This window comes from Pieris rapae, chromosome 18, assembly GCF_905147795.1.
Source record: "Pieris rapae chromosome 18, ilPieRapa1.1, whole genome shotgun sequence".
In the NCBI taxonomy this organism is placed as follows: domain Eukaryota; kingdom Metazoa; phylum Arthropoda; class Insecta; order Lepidoptera; family Pieridae; genus Pieris; species Pieris rapae.
In genome coordinates, this window is record NC_059526.1 from 4,030,738 (window position 1) to 4,057,402 (window position 26,665).

A 26,665-nucleotide genomic window follows, 5' to 3' on the forward strand; every position below is an offset into this window, starting at 1 on the left:
GGAATTTGGAGGAGGTCTTTGCCATAAAACAGATACCTAGGAATGAATGAGATAATAGAAATATAAAATATACATACCTTTACTTTTAACAGATAAGTATTCGTTCGAACTTCGTTTCTCCTTAATGCCTAGCCTAGCTTTTTAGTACTTACCAACACGACTATTCTACCCCAGAGATTGTTCGCATTGTGTAATTGCTTTAAATTAACAAATAAAAAATAGGGGTTAATTGTAGAGGGGTGAAAATTAATGGTTGTGTGTACTTTTTATGCTGTATCTTATTAATTAATTAAAATGTAATTATTAATTTATTTATTTTATTATTATTTATTATTAAAAAAAATTGGGCTGGACACCCATGCTGGAAAGATAGATAATACCCCGTAAGTAATGAAACCATTGTAACCGTTTCGTTGTTTATAGAGTAAACATTCAAATGTCTCTTACATAATGCGATTTGACTATTCCAACCGGCTTCGTTCAAAGAGCGATTGGTATCAAATGACTAGCTATCGTGCCGATATTAATCTCAAGAAATTGGCCAGTATTTTATGCGCCAAGTTTCAGTGGCGACATTGATTAACAACGCTTTATGAAGATAAGAATTATTGATCCTTGACTTGTCTTTTTATTTTAATAACAATTGCCGATCGTGTAAACTTGTATGATAAATATATATATATATTTTTTTTTTCATTATATGTATTACAAAAATCACATCATGCTTTCAGTCGTTTACTTTGGCACTGCCGGTTTCCTCACGTTTTCCTACACCTTATGATTAAATACACATTAAATACACAGATAGATAGAAATTCCACTGGTTCATAGCCGAGGATCAAACTTCATTATCTGTATTTCTGTTGTGTAATTCTACAAAAGATAAATTTTGGTCTGTTCATTTTGATCATGTTTTTTTTAACTTATTATACCAATTCAAAGTGTTTAATAGTTGATCTTGATTGTTTATGCCAGTGAAAAGGTCAAGGCTTCAGTTCATAGTCTCCAGTACCATTCGACAACAAACTTAAGTAGCCAAGTTTATTACTTAGAATAGGATCCTAAATATACTCATATAAATTACATACAATTTTTCGGTTTCCATAGATAATATTGAAATAACTTATTGTATATTGGTTCTTATTCGTTGGAAATACTAAGATGTGATTTTGGAGGTATAATGAAAAAAATAACTGTAGTATTATCACAACGGCATGATTCTTAAGACTTATTGGACGCAATTTTTATAATACTTAATTAATCATTTTAATTATAGTGCATACGAGAACACTAAAATGTCCCTTACGTTTTAGTTGTTCTCCATCAAGATTTAATACTTTGATTTATATATCTATTTGAAAACCTATAATACCGTGTCTATAATTCGACGAAAAAACCGTTAAAGAAAATTAAATTCCCGGCATTAAATACTCAATTTTGTCATGGTATGCTCATTAAATCTCTATTGTAATATTAGCTACGCTGATTGTATGGCGATAGGTGTTCTTTAACTTTTAATTAAACTTCAACATTTCCTTAGGAATACCGAAAGTTTTGGCTCAGAACTCATAAGAAACAACTAAGAAATTTCAGTACTTTTTGTCTTGCTTGAAGTCTCACAGGTATGTAAGTTGAACTCAAAAAGTTTTACACTGAAGGTAGTCCTTAATTAATTAAGATAAGAAAAATATTTTTTTAAATTAAAATTAGCATTGTAAAGTATTGGCACCGTCTGCAAAATTCAATGTTTAATGGTTTGATTGTTTTATTGGGTTATTTAGTTTTATATAAGTGGTTTTTAATAACATCGTTATTATTTTTATTACTACTATATTTTATGCTCCCTTTTGACTAGTCTGGCGGATAAGAAACTTAAACACGTTTTAGATTTTTACGTGTCGTAAAACGTTTCGTTCTGTTCTGTAAAATGACTTCTATTTTCTTTCCATTGATTAAGAATGAAACTGGTTCCAAGCTGCTTACAATTGCGCGAACAAAAAGTGTTATATTGTAATTTCTCAATGGAAGTTTGATGAAGCAATTCGCAACATAATATTCTCATCACCTTGACAAACATAAGTTCATTAGCAGGTGGATAGTACAATGACCCCATTGGATCGTCACGATTCAATTTATTGACCAAATCTCTAGGTTCACGCTCTTAGTTTTTGTCTCAATACATAATAGAGCTGAAAAGACGAATAAAGTTAAAATAATTCGAAGTTCATTTGAAATAACCGGAGGATGTTGATTTCGTAGAAGAACTAACTTTAAACTTTACATTATCGAAATAATAATATAGGAATTTCTCGGAAGGAGACAATTGTAGTTGTATTTGGAGTTACGCTTAAAACATTAAATTAAATACCTTGTCATAGCTAAATTAAGGATAACTAGATACATATTTCTTTACTTGTTTAAAAAAAATATTAATCCATATTTTATCTACTACTTCTGTACGAATTGTAGGTATGCCTACTTAAAATTCTATTAGGTTTTTTATTATTGAAACATCGTTAACATTAACTAAAATTTTGTTAGGATTTTTAGACTTGATGTAATTGAATAATAGTGTTAATTAGCACTCAAAGATACGATTTAAGTGAGACATTTAAATAGATAAGGATAAATGATAAGTAATTTTTTTGTACTATCATAATAGTATGATGATAAAGTGATTAAAAAGAAATTACACGTAGTATAGTGAATTGTTTTAATTAGATAAAATATTGGAACTGAATGAATTATAGCATCGAGAGACACGGTTTACTTAAAATTATAAGTTAAAAGAATAATCAACTAAAATAGTCTCGTTTATAGTAAACAGAAATCATAATACTCGCCATCGTAATTATTTTGACTTAAAATTTCTTCTGGCTGTGTAAATTGTACACACTTAAAACACATTTATTTCTAGTATGTTATCAGTAAGTGCCTTAAGATTAAATTAAATAGCAAGGGCATGATATTAACAATTGGTATTTTATGAAGTATCTTATTGTTGGTGGTCCAGCAAGGCCGAGAACTTTCACACGATTCTGATATGTATTATAATCTGTTATAGTTTAATTAATACAGAATACGCACTTCGATTCCCTGTCCTCTCTATTTTTAGGCGCTTATAAACCTGAAACAATTACTGTACCAATAAAAACAATTCTTAGGTATAGCAGTTTAAACAATCTTAAAAAAGATTACCTTGTACCCGGATTTTATTCGATTTGTACTGTTTTTACAGTGGGTACGACAAAAACTACGTGATTAATGAATGTTTGTGGATCAAAGTTCGGGCAACAACTGTTTTAAGTGAGACGTAATGTCTTCATTTTAAATAATTCCAAAACTTTTGCAACTCCATTATACTTCGAGTCTTAGAATGTGTTTAAGAACGAGCCTGTTTTAGTATGCTCGGAAATTACGTTAATGGTAAACAATTATATACGACTCGGAGAATATTAAACAATTGCGTTTAGACGTTTCTATTTAAAGTAAATAATGCATTATATAGTCGGTAAACATTATAGCTGTTAGGTATTCAAAACTAATACTTTTCCTTTAATACCTTAAGGAAACTTGTAAAGATTTTTTGTGTTTAACAATATTTTATCGCTGGTTGTAAAATGTACTTTTAACGGAAACAACCAGTACACTGTAGTGAATTTTCATAAGGCCGAAATCTTGTATTGAGAAAGATGAACAAGAAATGTCAAGAGAGAAATATGACAGATTATAAATAAAACATTAAATAGCGTCGTTTATTACTGTTAAATATTAAAAGCTTATCGCTTCCAGTTTTCCTTCAACCATGACCAAGACTTTAAACAATAAAAATTGCATCAAGTCACGTAAACTTGTAGACAATGTCAAGTTCAACGTTGAGGATGACATCACCGTGGTAATAGGTAAATAAATTATCTTTTTTGTTAGTTCAAAAAGCATTTTAAAATTTGGATATTATAATAAGAATGACGGTTATATTTTTTTAATACAGTTGCTCAAAAAGTGGCATATTGCAGGGAGGTATAGCGTTCGGAAAGTGGGCTATTACACACTCGTGCTTTTTCTTTGCCATTCCCGCACTCGTGCGTTTTCTTTGCCAACTGTCAAAACAATGTGTATTTAAAAGAAAAAACCAACCACGAAGGTTTTATTAAAAAGATTCATAGAAGTTTTTATGATATATGATTTCTAAATATTATAATAATTGGATTCAATAAGTTCGGTTAGGTTTCTTCTCATTTCATATCAATTAAAAAAATATTAAAAAGAATTTTATAATATATGCAAATACGTATTTTTAAAAAGTTTACGAATAATTGGATTCAATAAGTTAGGTTAGGTTTATTTTATTTCATATCAATAAAAAAATTATTAAAAAGAAAAAACAAGCTTTGCTCATATTCTTTGCGGTTGGCGCCATTTTCCAAAAATGTTCTTTCGAGTTATTTGTTGCATAAAATGAGTAATTTCGGCGATATTTTATTTGAATGAATACCACCCGAACGCAGTATAATTGCACAAAATGCTTTGGAGAACAATTTACCGGCAACATATAAGTCGCTACATATCTACGAATTTATTCCGTAGAGAGAAGAGAAAAAAAGCAAATAGTTTAATAAAATTGCTTAATTTTTTCGCAACTGTATTAAAAATAGTCGTTCAGTACACGTGCGGTTCCGTCATTGCAACTCGTCCCGACTGTCAACCCTCACCTTCGGCTGCGCCTCGGCTCGGGTAGACATTCGTCGGAACTCGTTGCAATGACAGGCTTTCCGCACTTGTAATGAAATGTACTATTGCACAATAATACATTTTGACGTATGCACACATATAGCTTACATTTTCCTTGGGTAAGTTATTTTGCTACGTCTAAAATCGAACCCTGTTATTTACCCATTTTTAGAGACCAGCTATATAACTTCACTTAAATTATTATGTACCGATCCCTTTATCACTGATGTTTTTTTAAATTTATATATAAAACTTAGATATATTATAAATAAAAACAAGTATCATATTATAAGAGATGTAACAGGCGGCCTCATCGCTAACTAGGGATCTTTTCCGGGCAACCCTGGTAAGGTAACACAAACAAAAATGCTAAGGGTAAAAGTAAATATGAGGATATAGAAATACGAAATTTAGCCATGTAAAACAGATAAATAAGAAGCTGCTAAAAAGTTGGATATGCCAGAAAACCGTTGTTCGTGAAGTCGAGTTGCTTAGGCCTTGTTGTACATACCTAAATCCGGTAGGTACTAGGAAAGGGGCAAGTGAAAAGTAACCGCAACCGACGACTACGCCTGGTGAATGTCATGAAAGTGAATGAAGCTTGAGAGGTATTAACATACTAAAATCATCATCATCTAATCATCATCTAACGATGATCCTTGCCTACCTCGCCTACCGTGTTATAAAATAAATAAAATAAACAGATGGTATTAAGGTGTATTTTATGGCCAGTTCAGGTGGCAAACCTAATATTAGATTTTCCGGAATACGTCGCTCGTAGAAATGCGCAAACGCAGTTTTTCTATTTATTTAATATTTTAATTCTGCTTACCGCGCTATACAAGGTAAGAAACAAATAATTAATTGCTTAGTTAAGTCATCATTCTTTAAGGTTAGTTTTATAAACGAGAAATACCGAAATTCTATTTCTGTGAATCGGAACATGTTCAACTGTACTAACATTAACAGCTTTCTATTGAATCAATCAATTGACGCTTCTAAAATTCTCAAACCAATAAACATTGGGCAATGTGGAATTCACAGATACCTGTTGTATAAAGTATTTAGAAGTTTCTACTCAGTATTATTTTTTAATTAAGTATCATTAAAAAAAACTGTTTTCAATAGGATGCGTTCTGCAATAGGTTACGTTGAATATAAAATTATAAAAAAATCATACTTTATAAAACATGTCAACATCACTAATCATGGGGTGATACCGCATCGCTTGCAAGTGCGGACCCTAAGTCGAATTGGTACGGAAATACTTCAGTGGTTACATAGTAGTCGTGGGCGGTAAAAACTGTCTTAAATAACCCTTTTAATTAATTCTGGCTTTTGTATCGCATGATCACAAACTCAAATATTTTATTATCTGTTATTAGTCATCTTTTTATGGAAATAGCATTATTTCAAAGAATCACTGACTCAGAAGTAAAATCCACTTGTTTCTTACCTGGCATGATTAAACACGTATCCATCATGAAGAATAAATAAAGAAATAGATATTCAAACTACAACTTACCCTGAGTTCAATCCAATGTGTTTTTCCACCGAAACCCGCAAAACTTGCAAAAGGGTAACTAGTAAGAGTCCGTTTTTAATATCTCAAGTTATTGATACAATTTAATTGTATCGTTACCTTGTACAGTAAATTACCAATGACTGACATTAAATATTTCTTCGAAGGCCAGAAAAAGGGTAACAAGTCGCATTCCGTATATTTTAACTGTACCGATAAATCTTGGTAAATTCTGATAATTATGTGGTACGCAAAAAACAGTATTTCTAGTACGCAATATTCACATTAAGACATATTAACTGCGCATAATTTTTGCTTATAAATCATCAACCCAGTGTACTACCAGTAGGCGTATTCAAACTTTACGATGTAGACCTGAATTTTTGAAGCTTTTCGTCTTAAAATGTTCTTAGGAAATAAATCTAATAGTGCCATAAAAATTTACTTAAATGAAAGTCTCTAGTGCGTGTAAAACTGTTAACAAATTAACATGAATTGGAAAAATAGTATAGTATCAAGTTTTACAATGATCACTGTTATTATGTAAGTTAACATAATGTTGTCTAATATTTTAATTATTGTAACTGTTCCAGTTTTCACACATTATAATTGTAAGATGAAACAGTTTTAATACTGTAAAGTGTTTTATTTATGTATTATATAACAATACTTAAGTGAGTTATTTAAATTACGTTGTTTTACGTAATACCTGTGCCATTTAAGAAAATGATAATATTCCTATTATGTTATCATAAACGTTTTTGTACTGCGACACCCATTTTCTTCGATAAGAGATGATAGGGTGACCCTAATTATAGGAAATTAATTTGTAATTAGTAGCTATTATCTAAAATTTTGGTCAGGTGTTACTGAAGTATTTACTGAAAATATATTCCTTTTTATATTGTTACATACAAATACAATGTTATTGCGAAAATATTACTGTTACCTTAGTTATTAGATCATTTTTACTAAATCAATAGATCATAATAAAAGGTTAAAGGAGGATCTAAACATTCTTCTTCATACTGCCTACAGTATACCAAATACCTAATAATTAAATAAAATATATTTTATCAGGTTTTTGGTATTGAAACGTGAATGACTCATTTTCCAATTCAACAACTGTCATGCTTTTTCCTTAAATTTTATTACAAAATGTTGTCAGTATGTTTCTAGTGTACATGTAATTTCATCATTGTTAATTATTTTAAAATGAAGTTTTTTTTAATGGTCTTTAAGCTATAAGGCCGCCCATTGCCTAATAACTTAGGTAAGCTGTTTTTATATTAAACTTATTACATTATTAGCTGCCTGTAAATATCAAGGACAGTAAAAGAAAACTTCTATGTTTTAAGAACTTTTTATCATAAAGAATTTTGTTATCAGCGGAACGGCCGACGCTTTGATAAGGTTATCGTTTACAACTTGTAAGTAACACCTGTGTTATGCAACTGTAATCTTTAATAACAAATCAGGAAGCCAGTTTTTTGGTGGCCAGTTCTAACCTAACCTTTTTTTTGGCAGTTGATATAACTGTCGATATGAAAGACAATCGTGAGACAATTTTGCCATAACACAGTTTATGCTTGGTGATATAGCCAAACTTCGTGTTTATGTCATAATACATATTAAATTTAATTACAGAATAAATTCTAATTTCAGTCGTGTACTTAAATATACGTCCATCAGATGCTCTTCTCAAATGTCCCATCGTTGCCGTCAGAGCAGTCTGAAAAGCATGTCAAATATGATTGCCGTGTATTATCTTTAACCCATTGATACATGAAACGATTCAGTTTGTTGACTACTGTGACTTGATTGTTTAGCAAACGCATCTTTAACCTTAATCGAATAGTATTAATTTTTTTGCGTAGAGTTACTGTGAACATTTCTTCTGTTACTTGGACATGTACTTACGAAATATAATACCAAATTTATTACGTAATAATAAAACACTTACTTTTACAAGTGGCTTGGTCATAAATAGACAATGTATTTGATATCTACCTAGAATATAGTTATATTAATATCATTAAAATATTTATTCTGGGAGAATTATTCACGTCCGGTTTGAGCTCGTAGCAAGTACGAAGTTAAAAAACGATGGCGCCATATTGCTTCTAGACAATCCAGATAGTATATTAACCATGGCCACCGGTTTGCAATAAATCAAATTAACGTTGAAATAAAAAAATAGGGTAAAACCGGGATAGATGCCCCACTTTTCGAAACTGTTTCATTATTTGAATACCAAACATATTTGCTTAGATTGACCCTGTAATATAGTTAGTTTAATCATTCATAAAGCTTTAGAAACTGTATTTAATTACCTAACCATTACTGGTTTTGTAAAAATGTAATTCTTGCGAAACACATTTTTTGGGGATAGGTGCCTACCTATATGGATAGATGCCCCACTATAAAATCACTTAGGAGGATAGATGCCTGTGATGCGGGATAGATGCCTTTTTAAATAATCGACAAGAATACATAATCAAAATGTAATATTTATTTATTATCTTCATATGTAGGTAATATAAAATGCTTAACCATAATTATATTTTTGCATGTCTTTAACAAAAAACGCAAAAAAACTGTTTAAGCGATAACATATTAAAACTATCATATAGAATCATCTCAAACGAAACATTCCCGTTTTAACGTAGAAATAATTATTTAACATTTATAAAAATCAACATATTCTTATTACATATTATTTATATCTTAACATATTCTTATTATTAACATAGCTTCAGTCTTGTTTATCTTAGATTCTATTTGTTTCTTTTTCTTGCCAGCAATATCCCTTTTTTCTTTTATTTTTTCTCTAGAATTGAGAATATCTGCCGATTGTTTAGCTCTCCTTGCTAAAGTCAGAGGAATTTGTGATATTGGTGATGCTTCGACTAAAAATGTAGATGTTTCTTTTTTTTCGTTATTTAGAGTCACTTCTTCTCTGCTAAGACCTTTAGCCCTAGCGACAGATAAACCTTCTGCTTGCCTAATAGACAATTCTGGATTTCGCTCAATAAAGCTTTCGAACCATTCATTCCCAGCTATCTGGTTTTCATTATCAAAATTGTGTTGAATCTGCAGCTTTTCGGCAAATTGGTATGCTAACGTACGCATAGAACGTCTATCTGGGGGAAATACCGCGTCGCTAAGCTTCAAAATGTGCGCTACCAACCTTTTTTCGTGTTTAAAACCCAGGACAGGATGTTTTCCCAAAGTCAACTTAGTTTGGTTTTTAATAGCGTAACGCCTTCGCAATGTTCTGGATGGAATCCCAAATTGCCTGGATATTTCATTGATCCCCAATTCTTTTTTATCCAATTCATGAAAAGCTGACTGTAGCTGCTCTGTTGTCCAAGAAACTACTCGAGCTCATATGCCCTCCTTTCTTTTGTATTTCCTTGGCATGGCTCACCTACAATAAGCAAAGTAAGTATAAATAAAACACTGTGTCTACACTCATTTCATTACATTCGAAGTATGAAATTAAAGATGGATACATTTTTTTTGTGTTTTCTAATATTCTACTATTAGGAAATACCAAAATATTCACGACTATGACTTTTAAATACTTTGATAAGGCTTTTGCAGTATAGAGGGATAGATGCCCCTAAAGTCAACTATCCCTTGCAAACTCGGGGCAACTATCCTTTTCACTAGGGATAGATGCCTTTCAATATTTTATAAATAAAATAAATGCAAACATCAGTGATTGACTCTTAAATGTGTTCTCAAAGAACCAATGTATTAAAACTATTCAAATAAAATGTAATCATTTAACTGTTTATAAAGATATGGAATAGTGAATACTTACGTTTGAAATTTTGAAGCGTTCGTCGCGTCCGCTGCAAATGTAATTCGACACATAAGGGAGAAACGTCACTCTAGCACAATAACTCGCTCATCACCTAGATGGTCAGTGCATGTGGCGTGTATGTAAACAACGAATTTGCTGTTTCGTTCTCTGGAAGTTGATTTTTTAGAAACGAGGCATCTATCCCAGCGGGGCATCTATCCCGGTTTTACCCTATATACGCTACTTGTTAAAATTTTAAGACAAAGACGCTTTATACTTATTCAGTGGAGTAAATTTAAAAACACGATTATATTTAACACAAACGTATTATTCAGAATATAGAACTTTTTGTGTATGCATGCATGCTTATTTGTAATGCAAATCACTCACTTGGGGTCGTTTGACTGAATTTAGTTTTCAGTATATTATTGTTTACTGACTGTTTGTGTCTTTATCAAAATGAAACATAATGTGTTAGGGACATATTTGATCCTATATATCTCATCTTTGCTGTTGCTTAATATATAATTAAGTATACAATACTAATGTATTCGCATATGACTACTATGTGATACGTGTATAATCTAGGATTACGTTTATTCAAAGGTTCAATATTAACCTTTAACTGTTATTTCCAGATGGCGTAAAGTAATGGAGGGGGAGTGCTTGGAAGGCGAGGGCTGGCTGCTAGTGCGGGTGCACGTGCCAGAACTCAACGTGCAAAAAAGCCTGCAGTTCACGCGAGATCAACTCGTCTGGGACGTGAAGCAACAGTGCCTCGCCGCCTTGCCCAAGGTACTAATAAATTTATAACTGCGTTCTGTGCCTTCCAATAGAAATAATTATTTTGATTGGAATTCGGGGACCAGTTGGTTGTTATCTTAAATATTATATTATAAACTAAAGATTTTAGCCTAAATCTTATCTACAGATTTACATCGCACAAAATAATACCTAGCTAAAAAGTTAAACATACATTATAATAACCCATTACATTTTAATTAACATCGATCTCCACTCTTAGTCGGCATTAAAAATAAACGATATTGTTGTAATCCTTTGAAAGTGGAAATAAAAATCCTTTGAAAAGCAAAAATGTTAATAAAAATTTGCTTTTCCTTATTGTTTCATTATTTAATTTTTCCCCTTTACTTTCCATTGTTTTTTTTTTTCAATTACATATTATTTTTCAGTCTTATTTCCTGTACCTTATTTTTATTTTACCTATAATTGCTATTTTCTTATTGTAAACGTTGAGTTAATTTATAACTAAAATAAACTTCAGAAACTTGGGGGTTGAACCCCAAATAGAGTAGGTCCAATTTCCTATTTAATAATAGAAATGTTCAAATGAATGTTGGTTCAAATTTGTAATAGAATGTTAACGAAATGATTAGCATAATATTATTTAAGCGATGATAGCATTTTAAATTCGAGATGTTTTGAAGTCTTAGTATGGTTTTATTCTGATCTAATAATTATTAATCAAAGGAATATACTTAAATATTAAAAAATAGTATTAAGGTAAAAGGTACTTAATTATAAAATACTCCGGAGGCGCCTTTGATTATAACATGAGTAGTTCCTAGAAATTGATACAATCTCTTAATATATAAAGACATATCACTTAACCCTGAATCATAAAAGTTAGTTTGTAATTTTCAATAGCTTATCCATAATCCCACGCAAACGTAGGCGGAACATGACTGACGACAGTTTATACTTGCCCCTTGCAGAGTGAATTGATGCAAACGACATACATTGCTTGCTTTTCAATTATTTTCCAACTTAAAGTACGTTGAGTAATTCAACACAGCAATGGATGTTTACAATTATGGGTAATTGTTGGTTATGTGAGCATGCTCATGCATATTGTGATTTTTGCTAATGCAGTTACAGTAGTAGCTGACGCCGCGTGTTTATAAAATAGATTTATCTTGTAACTATCTTAATGTACACGCTACACAAATTAATTAATAATAAAAATATTATTCACGTAATCATAATATTTTTTTATGTGGGTAATTGGATCGGATGGCGAAGAAAGAGAGATACCGACATGTTTTAAGTCACTTTAAAGAAACAGATTTAGAAATCTGTGGCCAGTACCCATGGATGGTTGTATTATTTACAACAGTATTATTCCGTATTTATATGGTGTTAGCACTAAAACAAGATATTGTGCAAATCGCGTAGGCGCTACTAGAATTGTTATAAATACAACAAACTCAGACTTTCGAAGCCGTTCGATAAAAGCAAAAATTATGCATAAGAATTTACGAATTTGTGCCTTATCTCTCTCCTGCTATGTTGACCCCGGTATTAAAATAATAACAATAATTTATGATACATTAATATGTTAATAAGGACACGCTTTCCACTAAGTAAAATTTTCTTATTAGAGTTGGTAATCATTCTATGCTTATGGCATATGAAGTCGATTTATGGGTCTAATGGGTTTCCTTAAAATGTGTTAAATGCGGATATTGATGAAACAGCCATTGGTGCACTGCCTTGTTTCTAATGCACGCATCATGGTTGAGAAGCGCACGGTCAAGCCACATGGCCTACATTACTAAGTAATACTTGTTATTGTACTTAAAATATGGAAATGTAAATTATAAATTGTGTGTGCGATTACGGCATACGTCTCAGATGAAAAGTACCTGCAGAGCTATTCTGCACAACCAATACCTTTGGATTGGTTGAAATAAATCTTTTCTAAATCCATAATTAAGTCGCCTTCAATTGAATAATAGTATTGTAATAAGTATGCAAAAGGCATTGCATAAACAACAGTTGATTCCCACCAACCAACAACCTTCTTGATATTTTCTATCAACGCCGTGTAAAGTATGACATGTTATTCTAGAAGGGCCTACGTTGATCCAATGTTTGTTTCTAGGAAAAACAATCAAATACGCCAGAACAGGTTTCACCGTTATCTGCCGGTAATTTCTTAAACCCGGCCGATGGTCACGCCGAAGTAATCCAACTGATCGATTTACATACTAACTGTATGAGCTTTGCTGGTTATTGGAACTCGACGCTTCACTAATGAGTAGTGAAGATACGGGTTCACTATGTAATCAAGATGATCCTATTTTATTTAGTTACTCCATCTGACAAGTTTATAAAAAGAAATAGAACAACATGATATTGCAGACAAGACTGCGCGATCCTGCAGATATGCAGGCACTGGACGTTAAGATAGACAAATATTTTATAGTAGAATGATTTCAGAAATTATATCAAATATATTAACATTTTTCATAGTTGAAAAATAAAATTTCTTGTGGGAGAAGCAAGAGTTGTATGGATGTAACGCTTCATTTCTGAACTAGTTGGCAAATATAATTTTGTTATTTCTAGTTTCTAAAGGGTTTTTCAACGCTTGAAATACATACAAGAAATTTGCATTAGAGAAACAACATGCCAAGTGTATCGACGTATCGTGTAAAGGATTTGTTTATTTTGCCTTATAGACGAATGTTACCATTTTAAGAATTTATCGCCAAAACAAAAAATATGTTCTGTGCTTTTCATTGCATAACAAATTAAATTGTAGATTTTAATTCATATGGTAACGATATATTAAACTAATTTATTAATAATCTTACTAGTAATCTTTACCCCTAGTTACTCTTTTCGGCTTTTTACTATCAATTGTTAATCTGACCTTCCCCCTAATTCAATTCTAATATAACTGCTATACTTTTACACTACCAAAGTACTACTTACTTTAAAATACTACTAATCTTAGCCCAAAAGTTATGGTTAAAAAATAACCAAACAAATTCGCGATTAACAATTATTAACCATTTATATATGTATTTGTTTTCGGTGGTGTCATCGGACCATCCAGGTGGCCACTTGGTACCGGGTATGTGTTTTGTTTAACCCTGTTAACCCTGTAAATAGCTGCATGAATCAGGATGTGATTCACTGAGGAATGCTGGCATGACATCGGTAAGGCTTCGACTGCGAAACATTGATAGTGCTGTAATTGATTGAATTAAACTTATCGATTATAATCTAACTACTTGTAATTGAAGTGTAAGAAGGAAGAAAATCCTCTAATAACAATATATAAATAATAACACAATTCTTATTTACTCAAAGTGCTCAAAATGAGATATCAATTGAGAAATATAAATCTAATCTTGAGATTTAAAAGACCTATTGTTTTCTTGTATCCATTATTTTTCAATACCTGGGCTGCTTCGAGTTCTAGAAAAAGCCAATCGTTTTTATATCTGTGCCCAGTTCAAATCAAAAGCATCTGTCAAAAGCATTTGTTTCGCAGTCAAAGGCCAATCAGCATGACATACACCACAATATGACTCGGTGGTTGCTTTCCTTCTGTCGTGTTCTTTATTGTCGTTTCAGTTTAGCTGAGATCTTTTCGCATTAGCAGCTGGGTTAAAGGATTTTTTTCATCATCAATTAATTGCAGCTATCTATTGGAAACGCCTGCGAGTTTAAAAAGTGTAAATATAATATATAATATTTTCTTAATGGTTTTTCTATTTATTAATCTTGTTCTTAAAGAAGTATAAGGCTATAAGAGACTTGAAAATCATCACACACAAATCTGTTACGTATGTACAGAAAGAATAGCATGATTAAGAATCACACATATTTAGTGTTCTTGAAAATTATATTATGCTACTCTAAACTTCGTTAATGATATGTATGAGGATAAGGAAATCAAAGGTAAGTTCATTTTTTTATTCCATTTTATGAAACTCAAGGGAATGCGTTGAATCGTCATAAATAAAAGATTGTAACGTCCTTGAATTCGAACTCAGAGTTTCTCAAAAGAAAAGAAGTTATATTTGTGTATGTCGTTTACTACAATGCTACAAAATCAAACGTTTAGACGAGTTAATCCTACTATTGTAATAAACACTATGAAGGTGACATATGATGTTATAAAGTAGATAAAAAATATAATATGGTTTGTACCTACTGTAGCAGTCAGTGTACTGATTGTATAGTGACTGCTACTAAGCGCGGGCTATTCTTGGATGTAGGACGAGAAGCCTGCGTATCGAGCCTAAAGTAGGTTGCGTTTCAATCTGTTTGTCCTTAATTTGCATTCATAAAGTCATATCTCCGTTAGCCTTAGTTTACGAGTTATTCCTGTAACGTTTTTCACGAATATAATTAATTAACTCGTTAGAAGTCGTTGTCAGAGAGAGACGGTTTGGTCTAGTACTCGCGTATAAAAGCTTGCTTTTGCGTTGGGTAATTTAACTACGTAGATTTTTTCTAAAGTGTATAGTCAGTGTTATTTCTTGGTTTTACATTTAACCGAATTGTTAAATCCATTACAATATGTTTAAATCCATAACAATTAAAATCATTTCTTAGAATAATTTAAATCTATTTATAACATATCGGTGGTATCGTGAAATCAGAATAATTTTGAATAAATAATTCTGTAATAATAATACCAACTTGCTTCTAACTTCTTGGTAAATCTAGAAACTTATATTAATGTAGGCTTCAGTTCTGCAATGCACGGATTCCGCGTCACAGCTTTCCTTTGTAATATTTACAAAGCAACTTTACAAGCAATGTTTGTATTTTTATACAAAAAGTGTCGTGTCCCATTTTTAGATTAAAACGAGGACGTTCTGAGGTGGATCAATGCGGTTCAGAAACAAAATTGCGGTGAACTTTTTGCGTCTGTACCAAATCAGGTTATTTTTGGATACTTTGCATGATTAATACGCACTCATGAGATATATTGATAAAGGTTTATTTATGTTTGCCTTCTGAACAGTACCTACGTGATTATTTGATATAGAGAGGACAAGCTGGAAATAAATAACGTCTAAGTTTATTAATACGTTAACAGAGTTATCTGTGTAAAAATTGTTTATGTTCGGTATACGTTAAGTAATGATATTGTATCGAGATCGTATACAATAGCTGACCAAACTATCGACATTTTGTTAACCTACGATAGTCAGTATTTGTTTAAGAATAATAATTCCATATCAGCTTTAAAAAAAATAAAATATTTTACACACTTCTTTGAAATTACTAAAAAATATTTTCTTTATTTTATTTTTATTTACACTTCTTTGCAAAAAATACAGTACAATTAAAATTATTTTACTATAATATTAAAATAATTGCACCGTATTTCAGAACTATTAAGGATACAATGAAAATTAAGAAAGATACGAATGTAATTCAAATTTAGTAATGATACGACACTTTCTACTATTTGTACCACGCTCAGTTTTATTACTTCCAAGTTTTGCGATATTAAGTCCGAAAAGTTCCCCGAAGGTCGTCACGCACGCCGTCGAGTAACAAAATATCATCATGAATTCTAACATTACGTTTTATCGAGTTACAATATCGATACAAGGAAAGCCGATACCCTTGGCTACTACCTTCATGTCAGCGTAATTCGAATCATTCATCGGTAAATTCAATTAGAATAACTTTGTGCTACTGCAAGGTATCAAGTTGACACCTAGAATTAAAATTAGAACTGGCGGAAAGTTTCTTGCTAATTCTTCTTGCCCGCTCAACGCATAATAAATGTAAATTTACAATTAATTTGATTTTTTTGACGTTCATAAGTGTAATTGTTTACCTCTATGAATAAAGATATTTGGATTTTTTAACCATTTTTATTTAAATAAAAAAGATCTTCAGATGCTTTTTTCATTTTTGTTAATAGTAGTAAACATAATATTTGTTTTGAATATATTGTAGACTCTTTAACGCTCCCCGATATCCCAATAAAAAAAATAGTCCGTTTAGTCTCCCTCCGCGCCTGAAGTAAAACTTCGTACAGTGGAAATGAAAATAGGAAGGGGTAGAAATTGATTTCATCTAATTTCAGCGACGCTCACACTGTTAACTTCGCTGCATAGCAAGAAAACCAAGCGCATGTGCTTGGGATCTACCGTCTCACTCTCGTTCTCTCTCCCTCTTGCGTTGAAATATTGGACGCTGCTCGTTGCTAACGCTAGTACTGGACGTAGTATCAGTAACAGGTATACTACGCGCATGCGTTCGAGTGCCACGCATTCAATCTCCCTTTGTCTCTTTCTATTCCCCCTCCCCAGGAGCATTTTACGTTTAACGCTGCAGTGCCTTCATATCCTCTCCATGGTAGCGTTAAACGTTTAACGCAACCTTGTTGTAAGTCGCATTAGAAGATTCAACTTCAACAAAATACTGTTCCAAATCATTTGTAAATATTAATTTGAATATAATTGTATATTGTATATTTTTTATAAGATCATCAGTACTGCGCAGACATCGTCTTTGTTTAACATAATTTAATTAAAATTAAACCCTTAGCCTAATAGCTTGTCGAGAAACAACTTACAATTACTTCAAAATTACTACTAATAATAAAATTATTTCTCGATGGCTATTCTAGACACGTCAAACTAGTTATAAAGCCTAGACCGATCCAGAATACTGATTAATCGATTCTTCGAAATAGAGGCCTTGATTATGAAATGGAATTAGAATCGACTAAAAATGGAGCGTTATAAGTTTATCTCGTTAAATTTACAGACTGGATAAATTTGAGAAATTCTTTCACCATTAGAATTAATTGTAAGCATATACAAAAAAGTATATGCTTACAATTTAGAAGTAGTTTAAGTATAAAAAATGATTCGCTCATAAAATCTTAATTACAATTATGAAATATTTAACTGCCCCTTCATAACTATTGTGCCAGTGTTATACTATCTAATCATGTTTCGCAAGTTCTAGGAATAAATATATTGTATATTAAATAAATAATATATGTTAATCATGTAACTAAATATAACAATGAAATATACATTACATATTTATAATTTAGTTTTTGTGGGGTTCAAGTGCACAGGCGCTAGTTAAAAAGTTGGCGCTTTAGAAAGTACCTGTGACGCCAGATCTGGTGCTCTCCTCACTCAAAGATTAAGTATCCCAATACAGCGAGGAAATGCTGCTAGCGTTAAAGGTACACAGTCATAGAAGTTCGAAGTTCCTTAAAAAAAATTGTTTTAGTATTCTTTTTATTTTTATTATTGTTAAGACATAATTATATTTCTTTTAGATGTGTCAAAACGACGTTTTATTTAATTATTATATTAAGAGAGTCTTATTCTGTGGAAAAAGACACGAGTCTAGCTTGTTACTTTAATTTTTACAAAAACCCATTTTTGTTTGAATATTCTTGGGTTTTAATTAGGAATTAAATGATTAGAAAAGTTTTGAACAACTTTTGTTTAACAACAAACTGTAAATGTTATTTCTATAATTATTTTATCAACACATTGGATTTTCATTCATCATATAAGTATAAGTTGAAAAGGCAGAACAACATTTCGCGGTAACAGTAAGATAACGTCCTTAATTCCATGTTTTGAAGTATGTAAAAGTTGCGTACAACTCGTGCGTGCTCCCAGATTTGATTCCTAGAATATTAAAAAAATCTAAGTACCACGCCACCGATCGAAACGTCAAAACACAAAAATAGTAAGCACTCCAATGTCATTTAAATATCGTACAATCGTATTTCCAATGAGTCCCAGATTTGTGCTTACGTAACGATCTGGTTCTGATCTCCCGTTAAAACGAGTTAGTTAACTCGGTCAAAAAGCACGTACATGACCACTACTCAATGTATTTCACTAACTAGCTGTAATTGGATCGTATACTAAAGAAAAATTTAATCACGACCGCGTTTAATTTACAATGATAATTAATATTGTTACCATTTATTCTCAAAATAATGTGTAGCTAGTGTGCGATAGTCAGTGGGGGTTTTTTAAATAGTGTAAATATATAATGTCCCGCGTTAAACATGGTTATCCAGTAATTTAATGCTAAATGATAAGTTTTGAAAATGCTAAGCATAGAGTATCAGCTATAGGGCTTGAACTCCGCCGATTTAGGAAATCGCTGCTGAAACTAAGAAAATCTGAGTGGTCAAAATATACAGCCTTGGCTCGTAAATTTGTAACAAATTGTTTTTTAAACTGATTTAATTGATTTAAATATTTCTGTGTACTTATTATATAAATAGTATAATTAAGTTAAAATCCAATTTTAATGTCCAAAGACAGTATGAGTCTTTTTATGTTAATCGTTTCAAGGTATTTTGCATTGTCAATAGTTTAAATGGATCGTGCAAGTTATAAGATGAAAAATATTGTATACCTATCATAAGTCTCAGTTCTCATATAACGCTATTATCATTTATGATCGAAAACCTTTAACTTTTCAGCACCTTTTTGATGGTATTTAATTTTGTTCTCAAATAATTATCAATTTATGAACACAAGATTAAATTCATCTTCATATTACAACGCTATTCCTTACAAATGCCTAATTATGAAGAAAGACTATTAAAAATACGATTTCTATCATATATTTAAAATAACTACGCAACAAAATATTTCGGGTTTTTAATTTGCGGGGAATTGCTAGTTTTAATAGATGAAGATACGTTTGCTTACCATTTTTGGTAAAAAATGTTTTAGTAGGCACAATACAGGTTAGTCTGTTTTACATCGTTATCAGTGTTTTTTCATAATGTTAAGTGTCTTTCATGTATGTGAATAAATGTTTTATTGGCTTTTATGTATTGTGTTATTGCATATTCATAATTATTATAACTAGCTGCATGAATACTTAAAATGTAATAAATATGTACATATTCTTTACTCGTTAAATTATGTCAAAAATGAACAATTATTTGGTCTGGAACTTGCGCTGATTGATTCGTTGGCAAAGTTTGTTAATTTGCAAAATTCAAACTTTGTGACTTCATTATTAAAATTAAAGCAGAAACCCAATCTAATTTAACAAGATATATCTAACTACTTTAGTATAACTTTTACGTATTTATTCGTGTAGATTTTTAAGACATTATTATTAGTAAAAGCTTCTGTGTTCCCCGTAGAAAAATTAAGGTTTAAAATATGATTTTAGCATTATTGTCTAACAAGTTGAATGATATGGGAACCCTTCAAGATAAATCATTCTAAAGCGCTGGCAAGCCATCTGGCAGAGAGAGTTTTTGACGTCCAGACCTGAACGCATTTCTGAATTTAACCTTTAGCATATTTATAAGTTAGTTATGTTCGTAAATAGAATTGTATCCATACTCGTTATAATAATTGCAGATCACACAATGACATGTGACAAATGTATAGTGCTAGAATTAATTATTGCGATAAAGGAATACTAATTACTATCATGTTCTACATCAATAACAACGTTTTAGAATTTAATTATCTATCAAGTATTAATTCAAGTAAGGCTGCGTTCCAATAGCGATCTGGAACACAATATTCAGTTTTCATACCAAGATTGCGACTTCAGTATTAACTCGGTAAAAGATCATTGCTAGATTGCGCGGAATACTGCTGATATTCTATTTTAACGTACCATGATCTTTGAAAACGACAAAAGTTAAAATCTATGAATACAAAATAGACCTTAACTTTTGTAATGAAAGAATTAATTTTATTTGCGCGAAAAATTTTATGTTGCTGATTGATTTTTTTGCAATTAATAAATCAGAATGTCACTACATTCTGAATGTTCACTGCAAATAAACTATTTAGTATTATTAGGAAGATATTAATGTATAAACCCATTACTATGTAACATATGCATATAGCATTGCATCATAATAATGTCGGTGAGGTCATCATAAACTGGTTTCAGGACGAGATATCATGCAAATTAAAGAAATAAAAGACAAGTCGTGCATGCTAATTGCTAACAATGCCGTGCATAATTTCAAAACGATATGGAAACTGAAAGATAACGTAAATAGAATATATTACTGCAAAGGTAACTTGGGAGACCTTGAAGATAAGGCTTAATTCCTAAACAGTTAACACGGCTAGATCTGTAAAGTAACGCTTTTTTTACTAATTTGAATGCAAATGTTATATTATTACAGTGATACCGTATAAAACATATGATAGGTCTAAGTTTCAGGTTTTGTATTTGTTTCATGATCATTTGATACTCTAGTAGGCCGTCGACGTTTTGGACTAAAGCAAGCCGCCTTACTGTCTATGTGTTCCTTCATCGTTCGAGCAAATGTAAAATGTGCATATAGAAAGAAATTCCAGTCCCTGATAGCCTTTATCACGTTATGGACCTGTGTAGGTAGGAGCTACGCTCAGCTGCTGAATAGCGAAAGTATAAGTATAAACGGTACCGTATACAAAATAAAATAATAATAAAACTTTATTCATGACAGTAATATGGCTGAGAGTTGTTATAAGCGTGTCTGTTTGGTTTTGCAACTGAGGTTTCAACTGAGTCAGGCCAAAATATATAGTAAGACCTATGCAGAATCGAAATCCAATTCGGCTAGTATAATTTTTATACGTTTTATGCGTTTTATGCGTTTATATCTGGATAGTTTGATTAGCTTAGCATTCATAGATCGGGAGATTTTTTTATAAAGGAAGAAAAGGGAAAATCTTTATATGCCTTTGAAAGTACTACGGCGTGTGTCAACAGTAGGGTGACTAGCAGCAGATACTTGCCTCTTACAAAGAAAGAGCCAAGGTGTTTATTTATATATTATTTTCTAAGAATATGTAATATATTTTATTCCCCTATAAAGTTTTAAAGTGCCTGTCGCAAAGTGATCTCGTGAAATATTATGGACTGTTTAGATGCCTCTTTATACGCCACGCATAAACAAGATAATGTTTATAGTACCATAAAATATGTGTTATGCTCTAGAGATTCTATCTGGTACGGCTGTCCAGTTATGAACACCTAGGCTTGGCTAATCTTAATCTATAATAGGCAAGAATCTTGACTGTATTTCTGGTTAGTATGGAAATACGTTATAAGAAATAGAAATGTTAGCCGCAAGCAATTACCAAATACAACCAGCGTCACCTATGTTCCATGCGCAATTAATTTGTTCTCATTCGGTGTAAGAGATCGTGAGGAATTTAAAAAATCTACTGCTGTGTATAATTAACATCATTCACAATTTATAGATAATGTTATGTCAAAGATCGTCTTTTAGAATTATAAACTATTTTTTCCGAAGGTCAACCACTGGTGTTATACACAGTAACACAAGAAAACCAGTGGCATAAGTCTTACTGAAGCGAACCAGATAGACTCGGTCCTGTAGACACGTCATATATTCAAAAAAATTCAACATCCTCATCAATCATTCAACAATTCAAATGGCTGAACATTTCATAGTTTAGTTATAAAAACACGCACAGAAGATTTGTTTTATTCTTTATATGTATAAAGATATGAATCGATTCAAAATAAATTAATTAGAGAAATGTCATGTTTCCAATTCACGCATAACGGTTTCGCATGCATTGACAATTCTTCATTTTATAGATTCATTTCTTATAGTTCCATAAAAGTCATAAAATTCCAAACTGATTTCTTTATTTCCGATTCAATCATTGATTCATAATATATAAATTAAAAGTTTTATTTTCCATGTACTTATATATAATAAAAAAAATAACTATGAGTCGTATAAAACAAAACTTTTAAAATCATCGTCTGCTTCTAATTTTTGTTTGATTTTCCATTAAGCTGCACATAATAGAGACTAAGAAAAATATAAAACCTCTTTCGGGTTTTGTTGAAACTTAATACTGCGGGACTACGTACGGACACTTTCTATTTGACAGGGAAAATGCAATAGCTATTAAAAACAGGAAATACAAATACTTTGCATGTACGTTAACCTCAGGCCGAATAAAAACTATGATCAATTCAAACAAGTAAGTTTGTATAACGGTGTCTAAAATACAACTGTCCAAACAGACGCAGAATGTATCAATATTTGAAGTGTTAACTTGCTAGACCTATTGGTTATATAAGCAAAGAAGACAAAGCTTTCAAACTAAAAATTTCAGCTGATAGTAATCTGAAATTCCTTCACCTCAACGTCCATCCTTCTACAATTGAGCGTTTAACGGCACTTTTGCTGCGATATTTTCAAACTAATTTGATTATTAGCCCGACAACGCACACGCGAGTCATATGGGTGTGTTAGAGCGCAGAATCACTTATCATCAGAAAAGCCTCCTTGCAGTTTGCGTAAAAAAAAATTATAAATGTTACAATGGCCGTAATAAATATCGTAATAGTGGTTCAACACTTTCTCGTGATCCTGAATTTTTTTTTACTTCGATGCATAATAGTCCTGCTGGGTGCATTTTGATTAATTTGTAATAAACTTGTGGACTATTACAGAGATGTATGACATGGATTTTAAAACGATTTTTTACATTTTTTCAAAAGTTTGACAAATATATTAATCTCTGGAAATATAATTCCCAATACATATAAGTAAGGAGAATATTAAAACATGTTAAAATATTTTAAACGTCCAAAATTTGAAAATTTATACCATAGTTGCACAATATTGTAGAATTTCAATTAATTTTGATTCCGGCACAGCTCGATTTGGTCAATACTACGCAATTACCTGTTACCAAATTCGGTGACTACTGCAACCGACTTAATATCGACATTGCCTTACATCCTACACTCTAGTTACAAATATGATGAATCCAATTTAAAAAAAAATATGTAAAATATAAATAAAAACATTTAGGGCCTGTTTCACAATGTCCGGATAAGTTCCAAATAAGCTATTTATTACTTACTTTATACTTACTTGTAGGATAAACAGTATTTTTGCGTTTCACAACTGTCAGATAGCGCTATTTGTCATGAAACGCGAAGTATCTTTCGGAACTTTTATCTTTCGAATAATTTACGTGTTGCATAGCTATTTGGCACTTTATCCATACATTGTGAAACAGGCCCTTAAAGAACAATAATACGTAGCTTCAATCCGGTAAAAAAGTGTTTTCTTTTAATGTGTAAAAACTATTTTAGTAAAAGATAATACTATAAATAAAAACAAGTAATAATAGGCATATATGTTTATTTTTAATCAATTTGCATTACAGTTATTCAAATGTACAACTTAGGGTGAATAATATTGATCATTCTAGACGTCGTACTTGCGTAAATATTATTCGTATTGCAATTGGTTAATTATAAATCGTTAAAGTTTATCGAAAGTGAATGCATGTATTAGTCGGACAGTTGTGTATCAGAATGTTTGTATTATTAAATTGTTATTCCATATATATTGTTAATAGTTGCACAGAGTAGAAACGACGGTATACTTTAAAGAAATACATAGGGAAGGTACATATTATAAGTGGTACCATTTTTTATCTTATTTAAAATTACTATTGTAATCTGAGTTCGCACATGGTTTGAACTCACTAATTAAAATTATGAATTTTCTATTTCTTATTTTTACCTCATATTTCTTAGAATAAGCACACGAAGGTGACCTAGCAAAGGATGACGTAATCTTAATTCTATAGACTAAGATGAAGTCTATAGAATTTAAGGATTTGTGGGCTATTAAGATAAGACTTTACATTATCTTAGCAAAGGTTAGCCATGACACTTGTTTAGCTAAGAATAACAGTATTAAGTCTTACTTATAAAATGGCTATCATTTGCAAAACAATGTGTGTAAGTACATTTAATAACGTGAATTATCTTCATTAGAAAACAATATTAAAATTGCTTAAAAAGAGATTAGTGGTCCTAGAGGTTTCTATAAATGAGCAAAAAATACAATTTCCAATCCTTCATAAATATGTTTCTCGGTACATATGATATGACATTATTTTGTTTAATAAAATGAGGTGCAAGCCAATCGCATCTGGTAAACTTGGGATACGATACGATAAATAAAAATATAATATATTGTATAAATAATACAAAGTTCGACTTGATAAACTACTATGTATTGAAAAAGCTAAAGCTTTTGTAAGAGTGAAATATTAAAGACTAGCTGACCTGGCAAACGTCGTCTTGCCAAACTACTACCTTTAACTCAGCGCCATCTGTTAGAATTGTATCAAATAATAAACAAATGTTAATGTTATCGTAATTTTAGTAAGGATGCCTATTTTTTTGAAAATGAAATATAGCCTATGTCACTCAGGAATGATGTAGCTTTCCAACAGTGAAAGAATTTTTCAAATCTGCCAAGTAGTTTCGGAGCCTATTCAATTCATACAAACAAACAAACAAAAAATCAAACCTTTCCTCTTTATAATATTAGTATAGAAAATAGGACATGCAACAATAAAAGCTTTGTCTGTCACACCATACCATAGAAGTTATAACCTAGAAACTGCAAAACTAAATATTCATTTATCTAGAACCAATTCCATAATGCAACAGTTTAACCAGGTTATGGGGAACAAAAGATATTTTTTTTATATTTGAAAAGAATTCAAAGGAAAAACTGTTGTATTGAAGTATTTTCCTGCCGTTATTGTTTTGAAGTAGGAATTGTTCATTCTTCGACTTTTCACTTGTTGCACTAATATTTCAGCGATTTAAGTTATTTGATTGAAGTCAGACTTTGTGTGCGCCTTTAGTATATTTATTATCCCGTGTGACTGTTGATAATTGACTCATGACGGGTATATTGGGCAGACACATTTATGTGTCTGTCTGTCCTAAGTTTCTCCAAAACCAATTTAACGTGCGGCAACCAGACTGAATACAGATAATAATTTATCTTGAATTCTGACCTAAACTCTTTTATCATTGGGTCCGTCTGACCGTAGCAACACTCAGCTATTATTTTAATATTCTGAATTATTCTATGAATCTTAACATTTATCAATAGAACCAATTAATCTTGCAAATACATACGCACTTATTCATCAACGGGTACTGATCGATTACACGCCAAAATACAGAAGCAAGTTCAAGTCGAATTTTAAATTAAATTCAAAATTTTCTAGAATAAGTTAGTGTTTCTGCTAAATTTGTGTCAGTCAAGGAAGGATGATAATTGTCGATTTTGACTTTGACTCACCAAATGAAAATGGTAGGTGGTATTCCAGCGTAATAACGCAAGGGATTGCGTTAACATAGTTGGATTTTTTAAACTACTCTACTCTGCCCTCACATTTCACCAAATATCGTATTTACTCTGGATCCATAAGGATGAATAAGGAGCCAGTGCTTGGAGTAGGACACACCACCGTTGATCATAAGTCTTAGTCTGACAGGCGAACAGCATATTATTTTATCGATGGCAGGGAGCATCTTGGATACAGTTTCCGGATACGTAGGCCCACACAGTTGGTTTCGAATTTATAACATAACTGTTCACAAGTAGGCTATTGGTAATGACTTATCGTATCGATTGTCAAGGCATTGTTGTTAACACAATGGTGTTGTTTACGAGGTGTCATCGTTCATTAGTTGACCAGTTTATTAAGTTTAACGTGGGAGCCTTCGACACATGTTTGCGATGTTGTTACATACAAGAATCAAAACAATGTTTTTCTCTATTTACGAGAATGTCATATTTACAAAACCCGTTTAAATTAAAGTTACAAACGGCGTTACGCTTGCTTTGAAACACGTGTAAATGAAACGAAAAATATCATTGACAAAGTTAGTATTTTGAAGTAGGCAGCTGACGTTAATAAAATCAGATCGGTTTAATAGATCAACATCTACTTAAGGTAGGTACTTCAGGACTTTAA

The 26,665-nt window shown here is 31.4% G+C and overlaps 1 protein-coding gene across 9 annotated transcripts in view; it reads left to right on the top strand.

Moving 5' to 3' along the window:
* Window positions 1-26,665, top strand: part of LOC111001399 (SH3 and multiple ankyrin repeat domains protein 3) — a 145,373-nt gene that overhangs the window by 45,598 nt on the left and 73,110 nt on the right. For 6 of the 9 annotated variants that reach the window (XM_045632267.1, XM_045632266.1, XM_045632268.1 and 3 more), the window contains 2 exons: window positions 10,703-10,859; window positions 13,930-13,947. In XM_045632267.1, the coding sequence (XP_045488223.1) occupies window positions 10,716-10,859; window positions 13,930-13,947 (162 nt within the window). In that variant the 5' untranslated portion in view covers window positions 10,703-10,715. The remainder of the gene's footprint in view (window positions 1-10,702; window positions 10,860-13,929; window positions 13,948-26,665) is intronic. The other 3 variants (XM_045632269.1, XM_045632274.1, XM_045632272.1) reach the window with 1 other exon arrangement.